The sequence below is a fragment of the Vicugna pacos genome, chromosome 4 (genome assembly GCF_048564905.1).
Source record: "Vicugna pacos chromosome 4, VicPac4, whole genome shotgun sequence".
Lineage (NCBI taxonomy): Eukaryota > Metazoa > Chordata > Mammalia > Artiodactyla > Camelidae > Vicugna > Vicugna pacos.
In genome coordinates this window covers 49071213-49095357 of record NC_132990.1, presented here as the reverse complement: position 1 = coordinate 49095357, position 24145 = coordinate 49071213, and the positions used below count along the sequence as shown (strand labels likewise).

Genomic DNA, 24145 nt, shown 5'->3' with positions numbered 1-24145 from the left:
AGCATGGGTAGGTAAGTGGGGTCTGTGGTCCCTAACTCATTCATTTGCTTATTCAGTAATACCACTGAGTTCCTATATGGGCAAGGCACTGTTCTAGAAGCTAGAGATATAGCAGTGAATGTGTCTGAAAACAGACATGAAGCTTATATTCTAATTGGAGGAAACAGAAAAATACACAGAATGTAAAAGAGAAGTGTTATGGAGAAAAGCAAAGCAGGGAAGAAGGGCAGGGAATGCTGGAGACGAGGAAATTTGTTATTTTAATCAGGGTTGTCAGGGAAGGGCTCTCTAAGAAGGGGACATCTGAACAGAGATATGAAAGAGATGAGGAAGCAAGTCACTGTGGTTACCTGGGGGCAGAGTTTGCCCAGTATGGGAACAGTAGGTAGAAGCAAGAATGTGCCTGGTGTCTGGTCTTTCAAGAAGCAGCAAGGAAACCAAGAAAGCAACAGGGATGACCATACAGAAGATGTGGTCAAGAAGTGAGATCACATGTGGCCTTGCTGGTGATTGTAAGGACTTTAGTTCTTACTCTGAGAAAGCTGCAAAGTCATATTTGAGGATTCTGGACATAGAACTGATATAATCTGGGTTATGTTTTAAAAGGACTACTCTACTACTACTACTGAAAACAGACTACAAAGGGACAAGGTAGCAGGCAATGGTTTAGGAAGCTATTAGAATAATCCAGGCAGTAGATGCTCATGGTTTATGCCAGGGTGATAGTGGTAGAAATGATGAGAAGTGGGCAGATATTGGATTATGATGTGAATCATTCTTTCCAGGGTTAAAACAACATATTAAATTATGATACAACAGAAGAGTGACTTTCTATGAATGGAAAAGATAGAGAGTCAGAAAGGAGAAATGGTCCAGGGATGGCTAGAGATTTGCTTCCTTATTTTGCCCTATCTTTGAACATAAGGGCAGGTAGACAAGGAAGTGCTCAGAAAATACTAACCCTTGTATATGTCTCAAGTCCATATGATTATAGGAAAACTCATTATCCTGGATCAGGAGTTTCTATGGCATTACTTTGCAGCTTGTATTTCCAGAGACAGATGACATGTTATTATAGGCACAATTACTTGGCTCCCTCCTAAGGTCTATGTCATTTTCTACACTTTCCAGGTACCTATTATTTGCAAGTCATCAACCAAGTTTAGTCTTCTGATACTCTCTCATTTAATTCTCATCACCCTTGATGCACCTCCATAACATCACTTTTTTACATTGTTCTTTTAAGCATCTGCCTTTCTTATAATACTCTGAGCTCCTCAAAAGGAAGGACCAGTTCTTATTCATTTTTATTTCTTTAGTACTTGGAATACTACCTTGCATTTACTAGGCTACCAATAAATTTTTGATATACAAATGCAGAAAGTTTATTTGGATGGTGGAACAGTGGAGATGTTTTTGAACAAAGTAGAACTAATAACTATTACACAAAATAAAATATTTGAATTAAGGGAGTCTTTAATTCAAATCCTAGCTTAGTTTTTCAGCTTAATAACTATGTTCCAGAAAATCTTACTTCTGGCCAATAATATCTAAATAAGACTGTGGAAAGCATATAAAGTGGAAGGTAGATGAATACTATTCTGTGCTCCTTAGATTAGACTAAAGATAAAATAAATGCCTTTCTTAAATAGCTACCTGGACAAAAACAATCTTCAAGCAAGTGTTCATTATATAGATAACAAGCATGAAATAACTAGAAGACACTTGTACTAAGTACTTTACATTTCCTGCTGGAAATCCCCATGATTAAACTAAACTTAAAAAATACTCACCAAAATTAAACTAAAAAATACTAGTTCTACAAAGACAACTACTATGTTAATAAAATACTCAATTTGAAAAAAACACTAGTTTTCAGTTTTATGTACATATTCACTGAGGAGCCATTCACTGAGCACTAATACCTATACACAGTTTATATTGAGTTCTCATTTTTAAAATAAACTTTTGAATTGCTAAAAATATTTTAGTATACAGTGATATTTAAGAGATAATTTCATAGCATCAAATATTTAAAAGAATCAAGTAAAATATGTCCTATGAATTATTTTCTCCCATTAAATTAAAAGATTCTGATTTATAGTAGTGATTCAAGTGCTGAACACCCCATAAATGGATGGCATTTTATTCTTACACATGATGATTAAAGGAGTTATTTACTATGAACTGGGGTAGAAGACTGAGCAGGGAAATTTGAGAAAAAACTGCTGAAGAAAGGAAGAAAAGTTAGGAGATCTGGGTTTCAATTATATCTGACACTGATTAACTCAGTCATTATGCTTTAATGAAAATGCGCAACAATAACAACAATTAATAGAGACTGCCAAGGCGGGGATGGTCTCTTGTAAGAAGCACAGTTCTGAGGCATCACAGATTTGGTTCTGTGGTGAAAATCAGCATTCTATGCTGCTTTACTAATCCTCAGAGATTCTTTGAAGAGCTGAAAACTTAAACTATCATTTGTTTTTATTTGGAAAATATTTTCTTCATCTATTTTAGAATGTATTGATATTTTAAATATCATAAGCTCATTATCAAAGTTAGATCCATAAATTAGATCCATAAAATCTGCAGGTTTAAGATGGAAACTTGAGGGGATCCTCCGAGTAGGAGTTAACCGAACAATCTCTCGACTTCCATTCATGAAATATAACATCATTTTAACTTTGAAACCCTTAGCAAAGTCTAGCCTTAAAATGTCTCAGTTTTCTCTTTTGTAAAATGGGAGTAATAAATAGTATCTATTTCATATGGTGGTTGTGAGGATTACATAAATGACTCTGATGCAATCACAAATATCTATTGCGCACCTACTATGCACTGAGGATACGACAGTGAACAAAGCACTCTCCATTCCCCTTGAAGGTAGTGAACTTAGCACAGTACTTAACACACTATAAGTACTCAGCCAATTATAGCTATTATTATCTTGGAGATGTCAGATGTATCTCACAGAATAGGACTGTGTGCAAGATAAACATGTATAGACAATTTAAAAATCTGTTTATTTAAAAATTGTTGGCAAGAGGAGAGAACCTATGGAGGATTCAGAATTAAGATTCTTTCCACATTCAGATTCTCTTCCTTTGGAGGGTACCAATGATGCAGGTTGACTTTAGTAGGCCTTGAGCCATCTTTCTATCCTTTACTCTGGAATTTCATCCCAATACTTTTACACAGAAGTTAACAAAGGAAGAACTTTCCAAGCAGAGGTCAGGAAAGAGTCATTACAGCAAGCATATAAATATGACTCATGAGTTTTCATTACTAATTCTCTTTGCACATTTAACTGGTACTCTGGCATTAGAGATCCTGGTGAGGCTATAGGGGATGTATAAAGTAAAAATAGAAGTTTTTAAAATTTCTTAAATTTATTAGAGGTTAGAGCATCTATAGCTACCAAAGGCTACATAAATCCTCTGTGAATGAGCAGGAAGTCCAGCAGGTGGAAAGATGAAAATGACAAAGAAGGGTGGAGAGCAGTATTTTCAGAGGGATGGAGCCTTGAATACACCAAAGATTTCTACACCAAGAGGGAGGAGTAATGATTTAGAAGCAGCTATGGCAAGCGAGAAAGAGGTTGATCCTAATCAACTTAATTCAGAGGTATGTGGGTCAAGAAAGAACAAGCAGCAAGCATTTGAGAGGGCTGCAGGGAAAACAGTATTTTCTGTGAAGAGCCAAGTTTCAAGACAGATTTAAAGCATGTGTGGGACTAGCTTATTCAGCTATTCATTCCAGCAACCTGGGGCCAGAATGAAACTGCTTCCAAGCAAATCTTCATGAAGAGCTTCTGGGATGGTAGAAGGACCATAAGTTTCTTCAGAAGGAGTCACTGGGGCTCAGGTTTGATTGGCCTCCAAGGGAATCCTATACCACATGGTCAGGCTGGCAAAAGGTCAATTAGTGTCAGAACCTTCACCATGTAATTAAAAAACAAAACAAAACAAAAAAACAATGGTAGATCTCTGCAGATTTAGGGGAAAAGGTGCTGCCTTCTTTGAAGCCGGCCACAGCCTAACCCTATCTTAAAAACTCATATTCACTGGGGTTATTAATCCTCAAGGCCATTTTAGATAAAGAATTTAACATACATTAAAGGCCAAAATTAAGAAGTTAAGCAGAATTAGCTATAGATTTAATTCACAGCTGATAATAGAACCTTTAATAAACCATTCTTAACTGTTCTGTACTACAGTTTTTTATTTAAAGAAAACTGCTTATAATGTCTGAGCCTCTTCTGTTATCACAGGCAAATAAGACCATATCTGTAAGAGCTCTTTGAGAGGAGTAAAAAAAAAATGCTTTTAAACTTAACTGCAAAGCTGGAAAACCTTGGTAAAAAATTAAAATTGACAAGTTAATGCAGAGAATCATAGAATAAAACTAAGACAACTTAGGATTTACTATTTTTAAGACTTAGTAAATATTGAAAAATAGGTTTAAACTACTTTGGAATGAAATGACAACTTCTGTCTTGATATTTTGTCTTGAGACTCATATTCAACCTCACTAGTGGCCTAAAAAATATAAATTACAACAATAAGATTTTTTTTCCTTATCTGATTGGCCAAACATTTTAAAGACACATTTAGTGTCCAGCGTACTCTTAAACATTGCTAGAAGGTGGATACACTGGTATAATCTTTTAGAAGAGCACTTTGACAATATTTATGCAGACATAAATGTATATATCCTTTAATTACACAATTCCACTTAGAATTTGATTTACTGAAATAATCCTACATACAAGCAAATATGTAAAAAGATTTTTAAAGCAGCACTGTTTGCTTTAAGAAATGGGTAACAGTATAAATCTAAATGTATGGGTAGAGAAATGACTGAGGAAATTGTATAAATGGAATAAAAGTTATCCATGAGAAAGACAGAGCTTTATGAGGTGATATGGAGACCCATTCACAAAGAATTAGGTGGAAAAAAATTAAGTTGTAGGACAGTGACCCTATTTATATTTGTTTATAAAGACCCTTTTAAAATTACAATAAATAATTATTATGTTATTAACATAAGAAACACATATAACAAACATTCATATTCTAGTTTATTTTATTCTGAAATTCATCCCAATAGAAAGCCATATTATTTTCTTAAGCAAAAGGCTATGGGTACACTTCAATATAAACAAAATTTTAAAAATATTTGTGCTTTGTATCATGTCTTTGGGAAGCACAAATTAAAGGGAAAAGATTCTTACTTTCTTTTTTTAGATATTTACTTCTGTAGCCCTTCTGGTCTTTGAAACTATGACTAAAACCCTATTGACAACATGATGCAAAATGGTGTCTAAAATAACAATGTGCTAAAAGTAACTGAAGTGTCTTCTAAACTACTTTTGTCTTTTTAAATCTAAAGAAAGAACTAAGATATGCAGATTTAAAGTACTGGTGGCTTGTCTTTCTTGCACGAGACCATTACACCAGCAAGAGCCACCAGTAAGCAGCATCAAATCAGGCTTCATACAGACTTTTGTATACAATTGTTAAGTGTTTATATCTATTTTTTCATCTAACTGTGAATGAATAGGTACACAAATTTTACATGTTACTTATTACGTAACTCTTTATTTTCAACCTTTATTCAGGAAGCACTTTAAGCAAAAGGGGTTAGAACGGATTAGTAATATTTGTTGATGCTGGTCCTGGTGCACCATTCAGTAGGATCCTGATATTTTAGAGCAGTGATTTACATGATCAGTGGCCAAAAGAACATGACAATCATAATATACAGTACAGAGTAAACATTCTTTTAAGTAGGCTGGCTGATGGTTACAAATTGGCACATTGCACCCAAAGCCTGACAAATTAGTTATAAGCAGGATACTCACATCAGCATAGTGGCCTATCATATCACATCGGTCACACCGTTTTCTCCAGGAAGGTCTTTCAAGACATCTGTGAGTGGAAGACATAGGCAAAGAACAGTCTAAGCAAAAGCGGGCCGGACAGGCATACTGGAGGTGTCCTCTCTCCGAGCAGAGGCAGCAGGGGCGGACTTTCTAGATGGCAGACAAACAGAAAACTTCTTTAGCTAAAGTATTTCAGTCTCAAATAGAAGATTACTTTTTCTTCCTCAGTATAATTCAATGAAAAGTTATTTCAAATTTGGGAACCCAATGAAGGTCAAATCTTGAGCACAATTGTAAAATCAAACAAAATGTCTGAAATCAGACCTTTAACAAAAGCTATCTGTATCCTGTGGTTGCCAAAAAGGTTTAGTCTGCATGTACTATCAGCTGGCAATTATTTCTTATGCCTTGTCTTGTAGAATATTGACAAGTGGATTGTGTCTGAGAGGGAAAGTAAGGTGATGAGGGTCTGGAAGCTAAGTCAAACAAGAAATAGAGAGAGTCTGTTTTGCCTGAAGGAGCAAAGACAAAGAGGAAGCAAGAGGGTCATCTCAAATATCTGAAAGACAATCATTTAGAAGAGGGAGTAGGTAAGGGAAGGAGTGTTTGTTAAGGGCTTAGTATGTGTCAGGGAATGTCTAAGAGTTCTGTGTTGTTCTAAAGGTTGATGTATCCGTTTAACACAATTTATATCAATAAACATTTATAAATTCTAAAATTCTAATTTTCTAAACATGAGAATTATCCCACAATGAAACAAATCATGTCACAAAGTAGAAGGTTTAGAAGTGAAGTGAGTCCCAGAAACCAATTTGATTCAATCTTCCCATTTTATAGATGAGAAAAGAGGAGGACAGAAGGTGAAATGATTTGCCTAAGGTTATATAACTACTAATGGAATGCTGAAATTGATTGTGAATATAAATTTATTGTTCTTTACTACTACTCTAGGCTGTGACCTACATGAACATTTAATGTGAAATTTAATGCATATATAACATTTGAATTCTAAGGTTGTCAGGGTTCCAGCCCTAAGATTTTGATTTTAACAATGTGGAAAGAAACATTACATTACATATTTCACATACTTGTGGAAAGGGGCAGTTTTTTGACAAATGGCCACATTTGTCACAATTTCTACAGGTTACATTTTTGTTGGCTGAATAGTATCGGTGGGTCCATCTTCCAGATGATCTTTTATTACCTATCTGTGCCTAAGGGAAAAAAAGATCAAGAATTAAAATTATTTCATTCCATTCAAGAGAATTAACAGTCATAATCTGTTCAATTTGGAACCCAGCAACAAGGGAATTTTGTCTCTTAAAAGAAGTTAGAAAAATTTAAAGGGGGGGCCATGAAGATAACTCTGCTTTTTGTCTCCCCCTCCTCCCTATTCTTTTATCCTTCTCCATACGGTTCCATTTCTTTTATATCTTTATCTACTTACAGTTAGGGTCTAGAAGGGGCACTGAAATGCATCATTTAGACACTCTAGTGACATTCAGAGTCAAAGATGCTGCTGACACATACCTGAATGAGAATCTTATTTAAGTTTTTAGTTAGGAATTGGTGTTTTTTATGATTTTGTCTTTTACAAAGTTATAAAACTACATAGTTACCAACTACACTCCTTCTTTTGAACAGCCCAGGGTTACCATCGACAAACTCGATTATAATTTCTAAGAGAGAATGAGATAATTTCCTTCCTCCAGAGTCCTTTTAAGATCTACTCTGCCTAAAAAAAAAAAGATCTACTCTGCCTACAATGACCCAGTTCTAGCTGTCCCATGTTCTAGCCAAAATCCAGTATCCTGCAAGAGAATATTAGCAAAATACATCATATGAACTATTTAAAGAAGAATACCTAAATGCCAACTATACTTTATCTTGTTTGGTAGAATTCCATCTTTGAAAAAACTTTCATCTTTTACTTGTTATCTTGCTGAATTGGTCAAGTAGGCCTCAACAGGAGATAAAATCTAATTGTCTCTTAAAACTTTTCTTATACCAAGTTGTAAAATTATTCTTTTTCCAGCCATCTGTCACAATTAAGGCTAATAATTGAAAAAGACAAACACCTGCCACATCCTAAATATAGACTAACCATTTCCTTACACTGAAGAAGCACTTATTTCCGGTGTTGATCTTAAGTGGTACTAGGCAAAATGGGCTGAGAGGTCTCACCATAGCAGAGAAGAAACAAAAGGGAAAGGGGACTAAATCATTATGGCAATTAATTGACTGACAAAAATCAAGGCTGAACTACGCTTCTGAAAAATTCAATCACCCACAGACTTTTCAAACTTTTTCTAACAAGATACTCGAACCGCTGTTATTTTTAAAAAGCTTATTAAGTTAGCACAATGAAGGGAAAGGAAATAAGAATCAAAGAAAATTATAAATTTATTCATAACTTCAAAAATATTTTGATTTTACCTCAACGTCTTTGTCGCTGATGAACCAGTCTACTCCATCTTCTCCTATAAAACAAACAAAATGTTACTCAGTCTTGACACTTTTAAACCACTTACAGACTGACAACAAATTATTCAGTTTGTTAGTACTAAACTTGGGACTCCAAAGATGTAGTAAGAAATGTGAATACCTTAACATTTTATCTTGACTCCATAATTACTTTGTGTGGCTCTGAACAAATAGTTAACCTCTCTTAATCTGTTTCCTTACATGTGAAATGGGAATAATAGTATTTTCCCTGTATACGTAAAAAGTACTGTGGGAACCAAATGAGATAAAGTGAAAATGTTTTAAAAACCATCAAACTATCAATTAAAAAACAGTAAAACAAACAATAAAAAGTAAATTAAAAAAAATCACTGAGGGACAAAACCCCAACAGCAGGTACACAAAGAAATCTTAGCTGAACTTCTCTTATCTGACTTAAAGTCAGTCTTATCTGACTTAAAGCCAAGCTTTGTGGTTCAGCTGCCATAGCCCCTGATTATGGGCACCAGGACATCCCCCCAAAACTGTATGAACAAGCACATCAAAATCTTCTATTCTCTGCAGCCCTAAGTCCCCCTTTCTGTTAAACTGGTATACAAACCTTTACCTTTGGCTATTTAGTGAGTTACCCATTACTGAGTGCTTCTACCCGATGACTCACTATCTTCAGTTAACTCGCAGGCTCCCTATCATTCAGATCCAACTAGGTAGAAGAAAGGTTTTTCTTTCCAACATCAGTATTAACTGTGCCCACCAGTTTCCCGCTATAGTCGACTTTCATTCTAACATTTAAAAAAATTGGACTCTGGATACTATCTCACGGTTAAAGCTAGAAAGTTAGCACTGTGTTTTACAACGTCAAAAATAGGGAAATAAAAGAGCAAAACAGGAGGCCAAATATCCAGAAACCACTGACTGATCTAAAAATACAACTGTAAAAGCCTACGGTGGGTGGGGAGCCCCACATTTTTCTTTCTCAGCTTTTCTCTTCTCTTTGCACTGCCCCTTTACAAACCTGCAAATGACTGCTATTCCCTTGGTCCACCCATGGCCAAGGAGGAAGGGACATACGACTAATGCAGAAGCTAAGGTGTCAGCAAAGGACTGAAAGATTTTTTCCTCCCCCCAAAGCAAAGTTAAGATTTCCTCCTTCCTCCTATCTACTCCTCCTCTCTATCTCAAAAACACAAATTGCACCTGATTCTTCTTTGAAAGGAATTTTGAAGAGGCATGAAGCAATCTACATTTTCCCAGGCCTACCAGGAGTGTCTAGAGATATATTTTAAAATAAGACACTTTTACTAAGAAAACCAAGAGGCTGCTTTACAAAAAGACCAGTCCATAGGAGAACAGAGATGCCGTGCTGATGATTATTTCCTTTGTAAAATTCAGAGGCTGCATCCATATACTGAGAGTGGAGAATACATTAAACAGCAGCAGCTTCTATTCCTTCATCATCACCATCCACATTATTATTCTTTCATTCAAAGGACTCATCTAAGGAGCATGCTTTGCTGTAACTTTCAAAGCTGTCTTTTGTACCTCAATGTCCTTCATCATTAAAACTCAAAATGACCACTTAAAATCACTTTAATTATAAAACTGACAATATTGTCCTTAAAAAAATGAAATCCAAAACCAAGGGAATGCAAAACAGCAACTATTACCACTCCCAATCTGCAGTAAACTTACACACAGAGAATAGTGAAAAAAGGGAAGGTTTAAGAGGGAGATAAACTCCATTTAGATTGTTTTAACATGCCTGCGGAATTCAACAATATTCTAGGTTATGTACTAACTCCTCCTCAACAAGCTACAGTGTACTCTTACTGTAGAATATCTGTCAACAAGTATACAAGATAGGTTTCAATTACAAGTGAAATCAGACTTCTCAGGGATAAATGAAGTAAAGACATCGCTAGGAACATGTAAATCAACTTTTGGCCCTACTCATGGTTCAGTTTTGGTTCTACCCAGGTAATGACAGCTGACTCCTGATCCTTGCTCTTGTACCTCCCTGTATGCTTAACTCCAAATCCCAACCTAATGGAAGCTTTGTCTAAGGGCAACTCATCAGAACTTCCACAGGCAGCAAATTCTCCACTTTGTTAAGTTCCTGGTCCTGAACTTGGTAGAAAGTTGGGTTCCAGTCTTAACCCTATCTCTTATTTGCTGTGTGGCATCAGGCAGGTTATTTACCCTCTCTGGATCTGTTTAATAATGGATTGGATTAAATGGTATCCATGGTACCTTCTAATATTAAGTTTCTGTGATTCTTTTATCAAATTTTCACTCATTACTGGAGTCAAATACATTGTTAGTTAGTCTACATTACCTAAATCCTCCAGGCCTTCACAACCAATACAGGGTGTCTTGCTTTAACAACAACTTCCCACAGGGCCCAGGAGCACTCATCTTCTATGTGTGTGCCACCCAATGCCACAGACTGTAAAATGGGATTGCCCTAAAGATGCCTATCAACTCTTGCTTGCTTTATAGCCTTGTCTTGCTAATAGCCAGAACTGTGATTCTTTTTAGCCTTTAGAATTGTGATCAAAGCAGTAGCTGATAACTCTTGACATTAAATTAACACAGTTTAACAAATATGTATTGAAAGATTACAATAAGCAAGGTGTACAGGGTAAACAAAGATGAAGAAAGACTTATAACCCAGTCAGACACAAACAGATAAAAGGAAAAGGAGTTAGGGAGGGCCAAACAAGATGCTATGGTAAATTCAGAGGAAGAACAGATGTCTGAATTTAAGGGAGAAAGAGGGAAAAAGTTACAGAAGGCTATGCCATAAAGGAAACTTTACTGAGGGTATAATTTACATATTATAAAATATACCCATGTAAAAAAATACAGTATGATGCATTCTGACAAATGTATACACCTGTGTAACCACCACAAAAATCAAATGTAGAACATTTCCATCATCCCAAAATGTCACCTTGTGCATATCTGCAATCAATCCCCCACCCTAGGCAACCACTGATTTGCTTTCTCTCACAATAGATTCATTTTGCCTGCTCTAGGATCGCATATAAATAGAATCATACGTTATGTACCATTTTGTATATGCTTCTTTCACTCTGAATATTTGTGAAATTCATCCATTATTGTTAGGTAGTAGTAGTCTGTTCCTTTCTTTTTCCTGAGCAGTATTCCATTGTGTGGATGTAACCATTTGTTTAGCTGTTCATCTCCTGAAGAACATTAGGTTGCTTCCAGTTTTTGGCAATTGTAAATAAAGCAGCAATAAACATTGTAGTGAGAGTCTTTCTTCTAAATTGACATAAGTTTTCATTTCCCTTGGGAAAATACCTAGGAGTAGAATTATTGTATATGGTGAGTATGTCTTTAGCTTATACAAACTGGCAGATTTTTCTGAAGTGATTGTATCATTTTATGTTCTCATCAGCGTTGTATGAGAGTTCCAACAGTTTCATAATCTCACCAATACTTGAACTGTCAGTCTTTTAAATTTTAACTTTAGAATGGGTGTGAAGTAGCATTGCATTAGGATTTTAATGGGCATTACTCCGATGAATACTGTGAAAAAAGACAGTTTTACTGCCTCCTTTCTAACCTTTTATTTCTTTTCTTACCTCACTGCATTAACCAGGACCTCCAGTATGATACTCAGTATGTGGTGACAGTAGATAATCTCTGCTTTGTTCCCAATTTTAGAGAAAAAAATACATATTGTCTTTCATAAGTATATTGTTTGCTGTAGATTTTTCATAACAGGTTGAGGAAATTATTTTCTATTCCTAGTTTTCTGAGTTCTTAACATGAATGTGTGTTAAATTTTATCAAATGCCTTTTCTGCATCAACTGAGATGGCTCACAGTTTTTCCTCTCTCTTTCTGTTAATATGGTGAATTACAGTGATTTCATTTTCAAATGTTAAACCAACCTTGTATTCTGGGATTAACTCTACTTGGTTAGGATGTATTCTTCTTTATAATATATTGCAGAATTCAATTTGCTATTATTTTACTAAGAAGTTTTACATCTGTGTTTGTGAAGGATACTGACTTATACTTTTCTTATAATGTCTGTCTGGTTTTGATTTAGGGTAAAACTGGCCTCACATGAGTTGGGAAATGTTGGGAAGAGTTTGTAAAGGGATGGAGTTATTTCTTCCTTAAACATCAGATAGTCACCAGTGAAGTCATCTAGGCTAGAGTTTTCCTTGTTTGCGGGCCAAGAATTTTCCTTACAGGAAGGTTTTAAAATAGTAGCTCTTATTTCTTTAGTAAATATGCAACTATGACATTTTCTATTTCTTCTTGGGCCAGTTTTGATAATTTGTGACTTTCAAAGAATTTATTTATTACTTCTAAATTATTGAAATCATTGACATAAAGTTGTCCATAATAGTCTCCTATTCCTTTGCATTTTAATCTCAAATATATATTTCAGTTCTAGAAGTTCCATTTGCTTCTTTTTTATACCTTTCATTTCTTTTATTATATTTCTCTCTTCTTTTAAATTTGAGTGTATTTTTAACAGCTGTTTTGAAGTCCTTATCTGCTAATTTCGTATTCTCTGTCATTTCTAGGTTTGTATCATTTGACTGACTTTTCTCTTGGTTATGAGTGACATTTTCCTGCATCTTTGAATGTCTAATAATTTTTTTTCTTGGATGCTACTAGTCATTGTAAATGGTACACTGTTGAGTGTCTGGATTTTGTTTTCTTACTTTAAAAAGTGAGACTGTTTTGACAAGCAGTTAGGTAATTTCCAGATCAGCCTGACCCTTTTCAGACTTTTAAAGCCTTGTCAGGATAGGCCCACAGTAGCTTTTACTTAGGGTTAATTAAGCCCTATTACTAAGATGTACCTTCTGGGGTCTCTATTGAATGTCTCAGGTGTTCAACACTCTCTCCAATCTGGTAAGAGCTTGGGTAAGTTCTGGGAATTGTTCGGCTTCCAGCAAGTTTTTGTCCAAGTCTAGTGGAGTTTGGCCCTTTCCATGAGCAGAGAGAAACTCAGTATCCTTGGTATTCATGGGTATCCCTACGCAGATTTCTGGAGTTATTTCCCTCTTCAGCTCCCTCTCTCTAATACTCTGCCCCACAAATTACAGCTTCCTTAGCCTCTCTGAACTCTGAACTCTGATCTCTGTCTTCTCATCTTACTGAGATAGCTATGCTGTGCCTGGGTTCCCTCTCTTAGCACCATGATGCAGGTTGACTTATTAATATGATTCAATATTCTCATGAATCACGGTCCAGTACTGCCTGTTGTCCAATATCTGAAAATTTGCTAATTGATCTGTAGTTAAGTCAACCCATTAAAATTTTTCATTTCATTTTTTTCATTTCAAATATTACATACTTCAGCCCTAGAAGTTTCTTTTGGTTCTTTTTTATGTCTTCCATTTTTCTTCTTATTATATTATATTTATCTTTCCCTTTAAACCTCTGTATATTTATAATGTCTGTTTTAAAGTTCTTGTCTGCTAATTTCATCATCTCTGGTCAGGAGGGCAAGCCTGGAATAAGTTAACACAATATGGCTGGAAGCAGAAGTCTCATATAGGATTTTAACAGATGAAGGACATGAATAAAAAGGAAAGGCATGAGCAACATAATGGAAGAGGCAAGAGGGTACAGCAAACAATACAGTTTAATGTGATGATTCCTTTACTAAGAATTTTCAAAGACCTTTTATGTATAAAGAATACAGAATTAAAATAGTCTTATAGAAAGCTTTTCACCTGAAACATATATGAGGGATTTATTAATATTAAATCTATTCTTCCAACTTTCCAATTCCAAATTTCCAAAGAAATTTTCCATGTCTTTCCTCTTTCAGTTTAACTTTAGGAGTCTTGACTTCCTACTTACTGTGTGGAGCTCTCCAAGGACTAGTTAAGTAGGCCTCTTTCTGCCAAGTAGTACTCTCAAAAGCAGAGACAGAAAAAAGTACCACAGGGTGTTTTTGTTAACACTATGTAACAAATAGTATACTTCTTATCTTTTGAAACAAACTTCAAAACAAAAAAGCAAACCCAAAAGAAAAGTGAACCCACAACATTACATGTTTTACACATTTTCTCCTATTTCTGAAATGATTCACCTATTTTTATTCCTCCTTCCCTCCTTCCTCTCTTTCCTTCTCTCTTTCTCTCTGTCTCATGCTTAAACATCTTTCATATTTATATGGTAATGGTGATTCACAGTCTATAAATTATTTTATTTTTATTAAAAAATTTTTTTTAGTTCTATTTTGGGGGAGGTAGTTAAGTTCATCTGTTTACTTATTTAATGGAGGTCCTGGGGATTGAATGCAGGACCTTCAGTGTGCCAAGCATGTGTTCCACCACTTAAGCTATATCTGCCCCTCTATGAATTGTTTTAAATGCACATTTTATCTTCAGAAGAATCCTGTAAGCATGGTTACACAAATGTTCACTTTCAAAATGTGTGTGCTTTCTACAAAAAATGGCCACTGTTGCTTTCTGTGAAATACAGTACTAATGGAGCTATTTACCCATAAGATTGCACTCAGTTTTCAAAGGATCTAAGGAAAAGTTTGGGCTAGATTTCTGAGGAGTAAAGCCAGTTCATGCTCTGCTTCAATTATACTTAGTCTGCCGACATTCTGGTAGGTGGGAATAGGTGAAGATCAATTCTCTGCTGAGAAAGCAGCCACAATTACAGAGCTGGTTCTCTTTACCTTATGGGATAATCTGACAGAAAGTAGGGGTTAGTAAAAATGTATTTCCAAGGATCACCAAAGATTATATAGACTGTAGCACAGCATATCCAGTTGGTTATTTGCAATGCAATGCCAGGGACTAAGAAGAATCTTTTCCTGAGCCTAATACCCAATAGCTCCTTCTTACATGGAAGCCATAAGTGCCTTACATTTTCTATATATCCCAATTTCTAACGTCTAAAATTTAAAATCTCATTACATTTCAGTGAAAAGGTATACATTTATGATTTTCTCAGCATACAATGGACTTAAATTTAATATTCAGAAAATTATATATAAAAACCCACTTGCCACTACTAATTATTCAAGAACATAAATGCAACTTTCCTCAAAGTGTAAAATATTTTCATTTAATGTAGTGTCCAGGTAATTTTCAACAAATATTTACTAAAAATCTCTCATGTAAAAGACAGTGCAGCAGACAGAAAGATGACTAAGATATGGTACTTGCACTCAAGGAACTTATCATTGTAGTAGAATAGTAAGTACTATCTTTGGGCTAAATAATCTAAAAAGCATTACTGTGTTAAGTAAATAACCATAATAATTTCATTTCTAAAAAATAGGATGATTTAATTAACATCAGGCTTTTAAAAAGATAAAAAGTCATCTATTATTTGGGTAATGGGTTATTTAAAGAAATACTGAATTCTATCAATGAGCAATTAATTAACTTATGATGATGACTGCATCACCAAAACAGTCTTCATTTAATACTAAGTATGTAAACCCTCTTGCAACTGTTTTCTCTCCAAATAATCTGTGGGGCTATAGACAGACTCACAGATGGAAACTGGGAAAAAAGAAATAATGGTTGGTATCTACCTGCAGTCCCTAAGGAACCAATATTTTGGACCTTCTCAATATCTTTTCTTTTACTTGCAGTATACAGCCAAAACTCTGACTCATATGACATGGCATTCTTTCCCTACTTTAAAACATGGTGAAATGGTAAAAAAAACAAACAAACAGACAAACATAAGAAAGATAAAAGTGGAGAAAGTAGTGAGTAACCCTTCCATCAGACAAATTGAGATTAAATAATTTGGCAGTTATAGCATAAAAGACAAATCAACAATATTACATTTCTAAATTTATTGCCCCTACTCCCTTTTTACATCCCTAGTATTCTACACTAAAAGGTCCCATTGTTTGTAATTTAACACTCCCAGTGCTTTCCCATCTCTGTACTTTTACTCATTCTATTCCCTTGATCTCCAACACTGTCTCCCTCTTTGCTCAGTTTTTCTACCTAATGCAGCCAAACTTCCATGATTACAAATTCTGAATATCCTTTACGCTTAGTTCCTCACATTCACTGGATATATGGATAATATTCAGTATTTTCTCACATGACCTCTGAGAGCATTTACAATTTCTTGGCCGATAGAACAATCTACTTTCCTAATTCTTTTCCTCCTTTGCAGTTTCTTCTGCCTTCATTGGCTATCTGGTATGTTCCATTCTTTGTCCTCCTTTTCATTCTATATTCTTTGTCCCAGGTTATATCCTACATGCCCATTCAGAGAACTACCAAACCTGCATCTCCAGGCCAGAATTTTTTCTTGAGCTCCTGATCTATACGATATCTGGATCAGACATCTTGGTAACTCAAACTCATAACACTAAAAATAAATTCTTTATGTCTTCCCATTCCCTGTGTTTGCCTCTTAAAAACAAACAACCCTACGTTCCCCTCTCTCTTCTAGTTCAATAACTTGTACCATAGTTTATTTTCCAAAAAAAAAACTTCAACTCTTCCCTCTCACCTTTCATATACTTACTCACCGAATCTATTCATAATAACCTCAATGCCATTAGACTGGCCCAGAGACACTTAATTTCTCAACTAGATTATTAAAATCACTTCTATCTCTAGTATCACAACCTATTTTCATTTCCTCTGTTACTGGAATAATGTTTCCCTTTCTTTCTTTTTTTTTTTTAATGATTTTTGGAGGTATCACTGACATAAAACATTATATTAGATTTTTTGATGCCTGCAGAACAAATGTAAAACTCCTCTGAGAGCCACACAATGCCTTCCAAGATTTGGCCCTTACCTATCCCTTTGGCATCACCTTCCTGAACCCAGTGGTCCAGCTAAGCCTAATAATTTCCCCAACATGTTCTTTTGTTCTCTGCAGCTGTGCTTATGCATGTATTCCCTGGAACACAAGCCAACTCAGCTTCATCCACTTGGAACTGGGACTTGGTCTTCAAGTCTCTAATCTTGTATTACCTTCTCTACTGAAGTTGTCCCTGATAACTCTTCAAAAGCAGAGATGATCACTCTCAACTTTATAACACCATGGACTTTAATCTTGTCATTTCTATGTTTGTACCTTCCACACACCAAAACATGATAGCTTAGTTATAGGTACTCATATTTACTGAATGAATTACTTAAATAACATTTCCTCTTTTGAATTCACTCTTTAGAATTATTTTCTCCCTAACTTACAATCTAAAAGCACCTTATTTGTATTTCTTAGGCTATTGAGCAATTCTAAACTTTGTATTAAGAACTATGTTAATAAACATTTTATTTCCCTCATAACATCATACATTCTCTACTGACCAAGACCACATCTGTTTTATCTATTTATCCAGTTATCAGCACAAAATTTTGCATACTTTTGATTACAATGAAAAAGAATTTCAAAGAAATAAGAAACATTTATATGCACACTTGGTGAGTAAATACTGGTCTGAACTAAGGTACATAAGCCAATAGATAATTTTATAGGTTATCACTGTATATTAAAGTTCAATAAGATAATTCTCAATGGCTAAGAAAAAAACTTGGAATTTCTGTAGTAAGCAACTTTAGAAACTAAAAAAGAACTTAAAAAAACATTGTTATTGAATAAAATCACTTGGCAGACATAGGATCCACATGTAATATAAGATAATTGGACATTTATAGATAATCCTGCCTCTACCTAGCCAGTGTTTACGGATTAAAGATCACAAAGATGAAGCTGCAAGATATTTATGTCATATCCTTTTCTGAGCCTAACTCCACTACACCAGATTTCCCCCTGGGATCTTTTCACTTTTAATAAGCAACTGAACCAGCCACAAATGAAGTTACTATTCCCAACTTCATCAGTAGCATCTGTTATTTCAACGGAAACTTTTGAAATACACACAATGCCACATGCAAATCCCCTGAGGGCTGAGCCACTTTATTCACATGCATTCTTCTCAAACTGCTCTTTATTTCTGTCTCGGTTTTCTCTTATTTATACTTTTCCATTTAACACTGGTCACAAAACCATTTCGTCATTAAATTTTTGCATTGTATAACTGGCAATAGTTTAAATAAAACACATTTTAATAGAAGAATTTGCAAGTTGGGCATCAAATTATTCATCTTACTTTAAATCATATTAAATTTACGAGAATTTTATATTTTTAAATGTGTGTAAATGACAAATGGGGATTTAGCTTTTCTTTTTTTAGAGGTAGAGGAGGAAGAAGAAAGAGGAAATAAATACAGGTGCTTATTAGCACAGGGTTATATAGAGCTCTTACAACGTTATCATTCATATAAAGGCTTTTGTGTATTCCCAAAGACACACACACGCACACACACAGTTCTCTCTCATCCCTCATTCCCTCTGCCCCAAGGACTTAGTCAATAAACAAACCTGGTTAAGATATATTTATTTAGAAGTGAAAGACCCCTCAAATTATGCTAACAGGAACAGAAAAGGACAAATTATCAACAGAAACATCAATATGATGAAATCCTGAGAGGTTGGTTTTTTTTTCTTTTAAAGATACCTACAATGGTGCCTACTCCCCACTTTCGCCCTTCCTTCTCCAAAAGGCAAAAGGGAAAATATATCACAGGGACACTTGAAATATTTGTAAAATGACAAGCACATATAAAACACATCTAAATTTAATCAAGAGGCCACTTTTAAAAAGGTATTTCAGGTTTCTAGAGAAGATTTAAAGGCTATATAAATTTGGTATCTACTTGTCAGTAAAAATTTAGTACCAATCTAGAAGCTATATTCTTTCAGTCATCCTTCCATTTAACACTTTGTCCCCTTCCTGAATCCTTTTCTTCTTCTCTGTCTCTCATTAACTTTGTGTGTGAGCACACATACTGTCTTCAACAGCTGGTTCTCTTTTCACTCTCTCCTCAGTGAAACAAGTCACTTCAAAACAATCTGCTTTTATTATTTTCGAGGGTGATTTTTTTTTGAAATCTCTCTCCAGACCTTAAGACCACATATGTCCAGGCTTACGCTTATAATCGCTTCCAGGATATATCACAAATGTTTACATTACAGTCATTGCAAATATAACATATCCAAAGCAAAACTCATCTTTACAACCCCACTTGAAACTGGCTCAACCGCATTCTTCCTTGTTATTAATAGCTCAAAACACAGGTTTATTTGCATTTTAACCTAATGTTTCACCCATTACCCAATAAGGCCAGGTCTTAAATTCCATGGTATGTTCCTTTGAAATGTCTTCCCAAGCCAATACTTTGGTTTCCTTCCAGTCATCACCATTTGTTCATCACCTCATATCTAGGATTGCTGCACTGTCCCTGTGCCTTCAACTTCATTTTATACATACCAGCTAAGTTCCCTCTTTAAATTCATAATTTCACATTTTATTATTACTTTTTTTATCAAAGTAATACATGTACATGGTTTTAAAAATGCCAATAATACTAAAAAAGTGTATCAAAAAAACACACAAAAACCAGTTCTCTCCTCCCTACCACAGCTCCCACTCCCCAGAGGCAACCACTTTCAATTCTATTTCTTTTGGTATTTATCTGTGTACTTCTAATGTTCACTCTGATATTTATGGATTTATCTATTTTAAGAATTAATACTTAAATTCCTAATAAAATAAAAGAGGATCTGCCCTCTTACAATAACCCGTCTGAATTTCTTTCCCTCCTTCCTCCTTCTCAGGTTAACATTCAATTTATGACTATGTGGTAGTACACTGTTTCCCTTCTTATATAATTCTATAATTTTCCTGTATTTAATACTAGCACCAAGTTGTTTCATTTACCTGGTCTGAAAAGTCTACTTACTATCATGCTAGCCCCCAGTACCTTATCTCTCCACAAGGCCAATTTTTAGTTCTCTTCATATCTCCGGTATAAGGGAAGTGCTTGTTCATTACATGCCTACTGCATTATACTAGGAAAAATAAGTCATCGCCATTAATGATCTGCATTCAGTGGACCCATTTAATAATTGAAGTCATTTCGCAAATAATTTAGAGAAAAATAAAGTGATAATGAAAAACAATTTTATTAGAAGTCTTAATAAGAATTTAAATATGACAAATTCAAATTTTTATTACATATGTTCCTGTTTTGGAAGCTGAAGATACCTGAAATGGGCAACATCCTGGAATACAACTAATTGCTCATTAATTGTCATGTATGAACTTGGAACACATCCAGTTTGTAAATACTAACACCAGATTTCAAATACATCTCTTCTTTGCTCCATAATTACAAACCATTCTTCCTTTTATATCTATAAACACCAATTAGAATGATCAATCCATTCATTCTTTTTCACTTCTATATCACCTGTTTCCTTCTAGTCACCCCTGCCTACACATCTGCTTTCAGCATTTGTCCATTTGAAATAAATCATATCAAGTGAATTTTAATACACAAATATCATAAAATATGAAAGAAAACAGTCACATGTCCTTTTATCAAAGCAGGATGGTACAGATTCTGTGTGATAAAGAACATCCTGTTGTTTGACGATTTAAGAATATCCTATTTCCTTTCTGTACTTCAAAATATATTCATCAATTCTTGAGTTTGAGAAAATTCACCTATAATATCCTCTGAAAAATCATAGTCTGAAACTTCACTTAAAAGATGAAGTTCATCACATCACTAAAGTCCAGGTACTATCCCTGTCTTTTTGCATTCATGTTCTGATTCATCTAATAATTGTGAAGTGTCTTCCTCTGTTTTCTTCTATTTGCTTTTTTTTTTAACTTTTAATGCATGCTATTTATTCACTGCAGAGCACATTCAATTTTTCTGTACAACTGATTTTGAAGCACATGCAAAGCCAGAAAAATAAACTTACTATAAATCACTGAACAAGTCAGTAATTCAAGGTTTCTGTCTAATATTTCAGAGTAACTTCAGGAAATGAGTGTCTGTTTATATTTCTAGGTTTTTCATAATGAAATATGGCGATATGGCATCTTCTTTCCAGAAAGCTCCTAAAGTATTTACAAACATTATCTTATTAAACTGCACATTCCTTAAGGTAGTTAAGCCACATGTATTATGTACTACTTTGAGTTTTTTTAAAAAAAATTTTATGGTGTTATTGAAGTATAGTTGGTTTACAATGTTGTGTTAATTTCTGGTGTATAGCAAAATGATTCAGTTTTATATATATTCAGGTTTTTTAATATATATAAATATATTTTATATATTCTTATATATTTTTATATATATTCTTTTTCAGATTCTTCTCCATTAGAGTTTATTACAAGATACTGAATGTAGTTCCCTGTGCTATACAATAGGACCTTCGTGTTTATCTATTACATATATAGTAGTTTGTATCTGTTAATCCCAAACTCCTGATTTATACACTTCTCCTCTTTCCCCTTTGGTAACCTTAAGTTTGTTTTCTGTGTCTGTGCGTCTGTTTCTGTTTTGTAAATGAGTTCATTTGTACCTTTTTTCAGATTCTACATATAAATGATATTGTATATTATATGCTGTTGTCTGACTACTTCACTTAGTATGATAATCTCTAGGTCCATCCATGTTACTGCAAATGGCATTTCATTCTTTGTTATGGCTGAGCAATACTCTATTACATACATATGCCACATCTTCTTTATCCATTCATCTGTCAAGGGACATTTAGGTTGATTCCACATCTTGGCTATTGTACTATTTGCCATTTTGGGCAGAAAATGTAAAATTCTGAATTCTCAACTTTGTTCAATGAAAGCTAAAAAGATAGTGCCTCCAGACTTCTTTTACACATTCTTCAAAGATAATGTAATACTTTGGGCATCACAATAAGGAAAGTGAAGGATGATGTAACAGTGAAGATTTATTTCACTGTTACATCATCCTTCTAGGCAATTCCCTTATTCTTCTGTTTTTTTAAAAATTAGTTTTATTCTTTTTTTTAAACCATAGTTAGGAATAATTGATAAGTAATAATATAATAATTTTTAGTAAAATAGTAAAATGGTTTAAGATATGGCAAAAATAAGATCACTAGGATCCCATGGCATAGCTTAGACTCATAAAAAGGATCCAATGGACCCATATAATAATTCTGAAATAGAATGAATTTTATTCTACTAAGAAAAGTAAATTTTTTCTCTGTTCTTTGAAAGATCTCTAAAAAAGAATAAAATTCATAAAATATAAATTCTTAGAAATAGGAATGCTCATAAAAGAAACTTAAACTAAAATTAGATCTAATGAACCTGATGGGATACTGAGGGTTCAACTAAACATTATTCTCAACTCTTACCATTATTCATTCAACAAATATTTACTGAGCTACTGCCATACTCCAGGGACCATTCCAGGTCCTTGGGATATATAAACAAAAGAGAGATTGCTGCCCTTGTAAAACTTACATCCTAGTGTCTCTCTATGGTAGACAGATAATAAGCAACAAACATAATAAGTAAATGATACATGTTACCAATAATAAATGCTTTTGAAAAAAGAAAAAGTAGAGCATGGTAATGGGAACTGGTAGTGTTGGTATGAATTATAAGTTTACATAGGGTGGACAGAGTAGACCTTACTGATATTTAAGCAAAAACTTAAAGGAGATCAGGGAATTGGCCATGCAGTTCGGGTGTATCCCAGGCAGTATAAACAGACAAAGCAAAGTCCTTAAAGCAAGAATATTCTTGATGTGTTTGACAGCAAGGGGGCCAGTATGGTTAAAACAGAGTAAATAAGGGGAAGAGTGAGGGGGTCAAAGAAGTACCTGCATGCCAGTTTAGGAAGGGCCTTGTAGGCCTTATAAGGATACTTGCTTTTATTCTGAGTGACATGGGAAGTCAATGGAGGGTTCTGAGCAGAGGAGTGATATGATATGACTGACAATTTAAAGAATCACTCTTTTGAGATTAAAAAAAATGGAGGGGAGGGGCAAGTATAGAAGCAGGGAGACCAGTTAGGAGGCTACTGCAGTAATTCAGTCAACAAATGATGATACTTCTGACCAGGACGACAGCAGTAGATGTGCTGAGAAGTGAAAGAATTCTGCATATATTCTGAAGGTAGAGCCAACAAGATATCCTGATTAACTGGATATGGTAAGAGACAAGAACAGAGTCAAGGACGACTCCCAGTTTTCTGACCTGTGCAACTAACAGGATAGAAGTGATGCAACTAAAAACTGCAGATAAAGATGGTTTGGGGTAAAGAAGAATTTGGTTTTGAACAGATTGGATTTGTGGTATCTATTAGACATTCCAATGAAGATGCTGAGTGGGCTACTGGACATAACAGCCTTAAGTTTAGGAGACAGATCTGAACTGGAAATATAAACTTGCCAATTGTGTCATGGAGACGGTGATTAGAACAGGACTGGGTAATAGCACCAAGGGATTAAGTACAGGGAAAGTAGAGAAAATGAGAAAAGATTTTAGAAGGAGTAAGCAGTGAAGTGGGAGTAAACCTGTTGGGAGGAAGGGTGAGTGCCTTGTAAACCAACAAAAGAAAATGCATGAAAGAAGAGGTGTTGTCTATTATGGGGAACACCGCTCATAGGTTAGGGTGGGATAAAGGCTGAGAACTGAGTCTTCTACTTATTAGCAAAGTCACCGATGATCTTGATAAGAGAAATCTGAATGAAGCAGTGAGGCAAAAACTACTGAACTGAAGAGAACTGGAGGAGAGAGACTGGAGGCAGTAAACATAGACAACTGAGCAGTCTGACCACAAAAGAAATACTTGGTACCTTATTACCTTAAAGCTTCTACCTTTTAATAGACACGAGGTGATTCAGTATGTGGGGGAGAATTTGGATATCACATTGA

The 24145-nt window shown here is 34.8% G+C and overlaps 1 protein-coding gene across 5 annotated transcripts in view; it reads right to left on the bottom strand.

Moving 5' to 3' along the window:
* Nucleotides 1–24145, bottom strand: part of ZCCHC7 (zinc finger CCHC-type containing 7) — a 210187-nt gene that overhangs the window by 44504 nt on the left and 141538 nt on the right. For all 5 annotated transcript variants that reach the window (XR_001458985.3, XM_072959743.1, XM_006204089.4 and 2 more), the window contains exons 3-5: nt 8324–8367; nt 6976–7101; nt 5867–6037 (exon numbers count right to left, since the gene is read on the bottom strand). Coding sequence is in view for 4 of the 5 variants with exons in the window: in XM_072959743.1 (XP_072815844.1) it covers nt 5867–6037; nt 6976–7101; nt 8324–8367 (341 nt within the window). In the remaining variant the exon portion in view is untranslated. The remainder of the gene's footprint in view (nt 1–5866; nt 6038–6975; nt 7102–8323; nt 8368–24145) is intronic.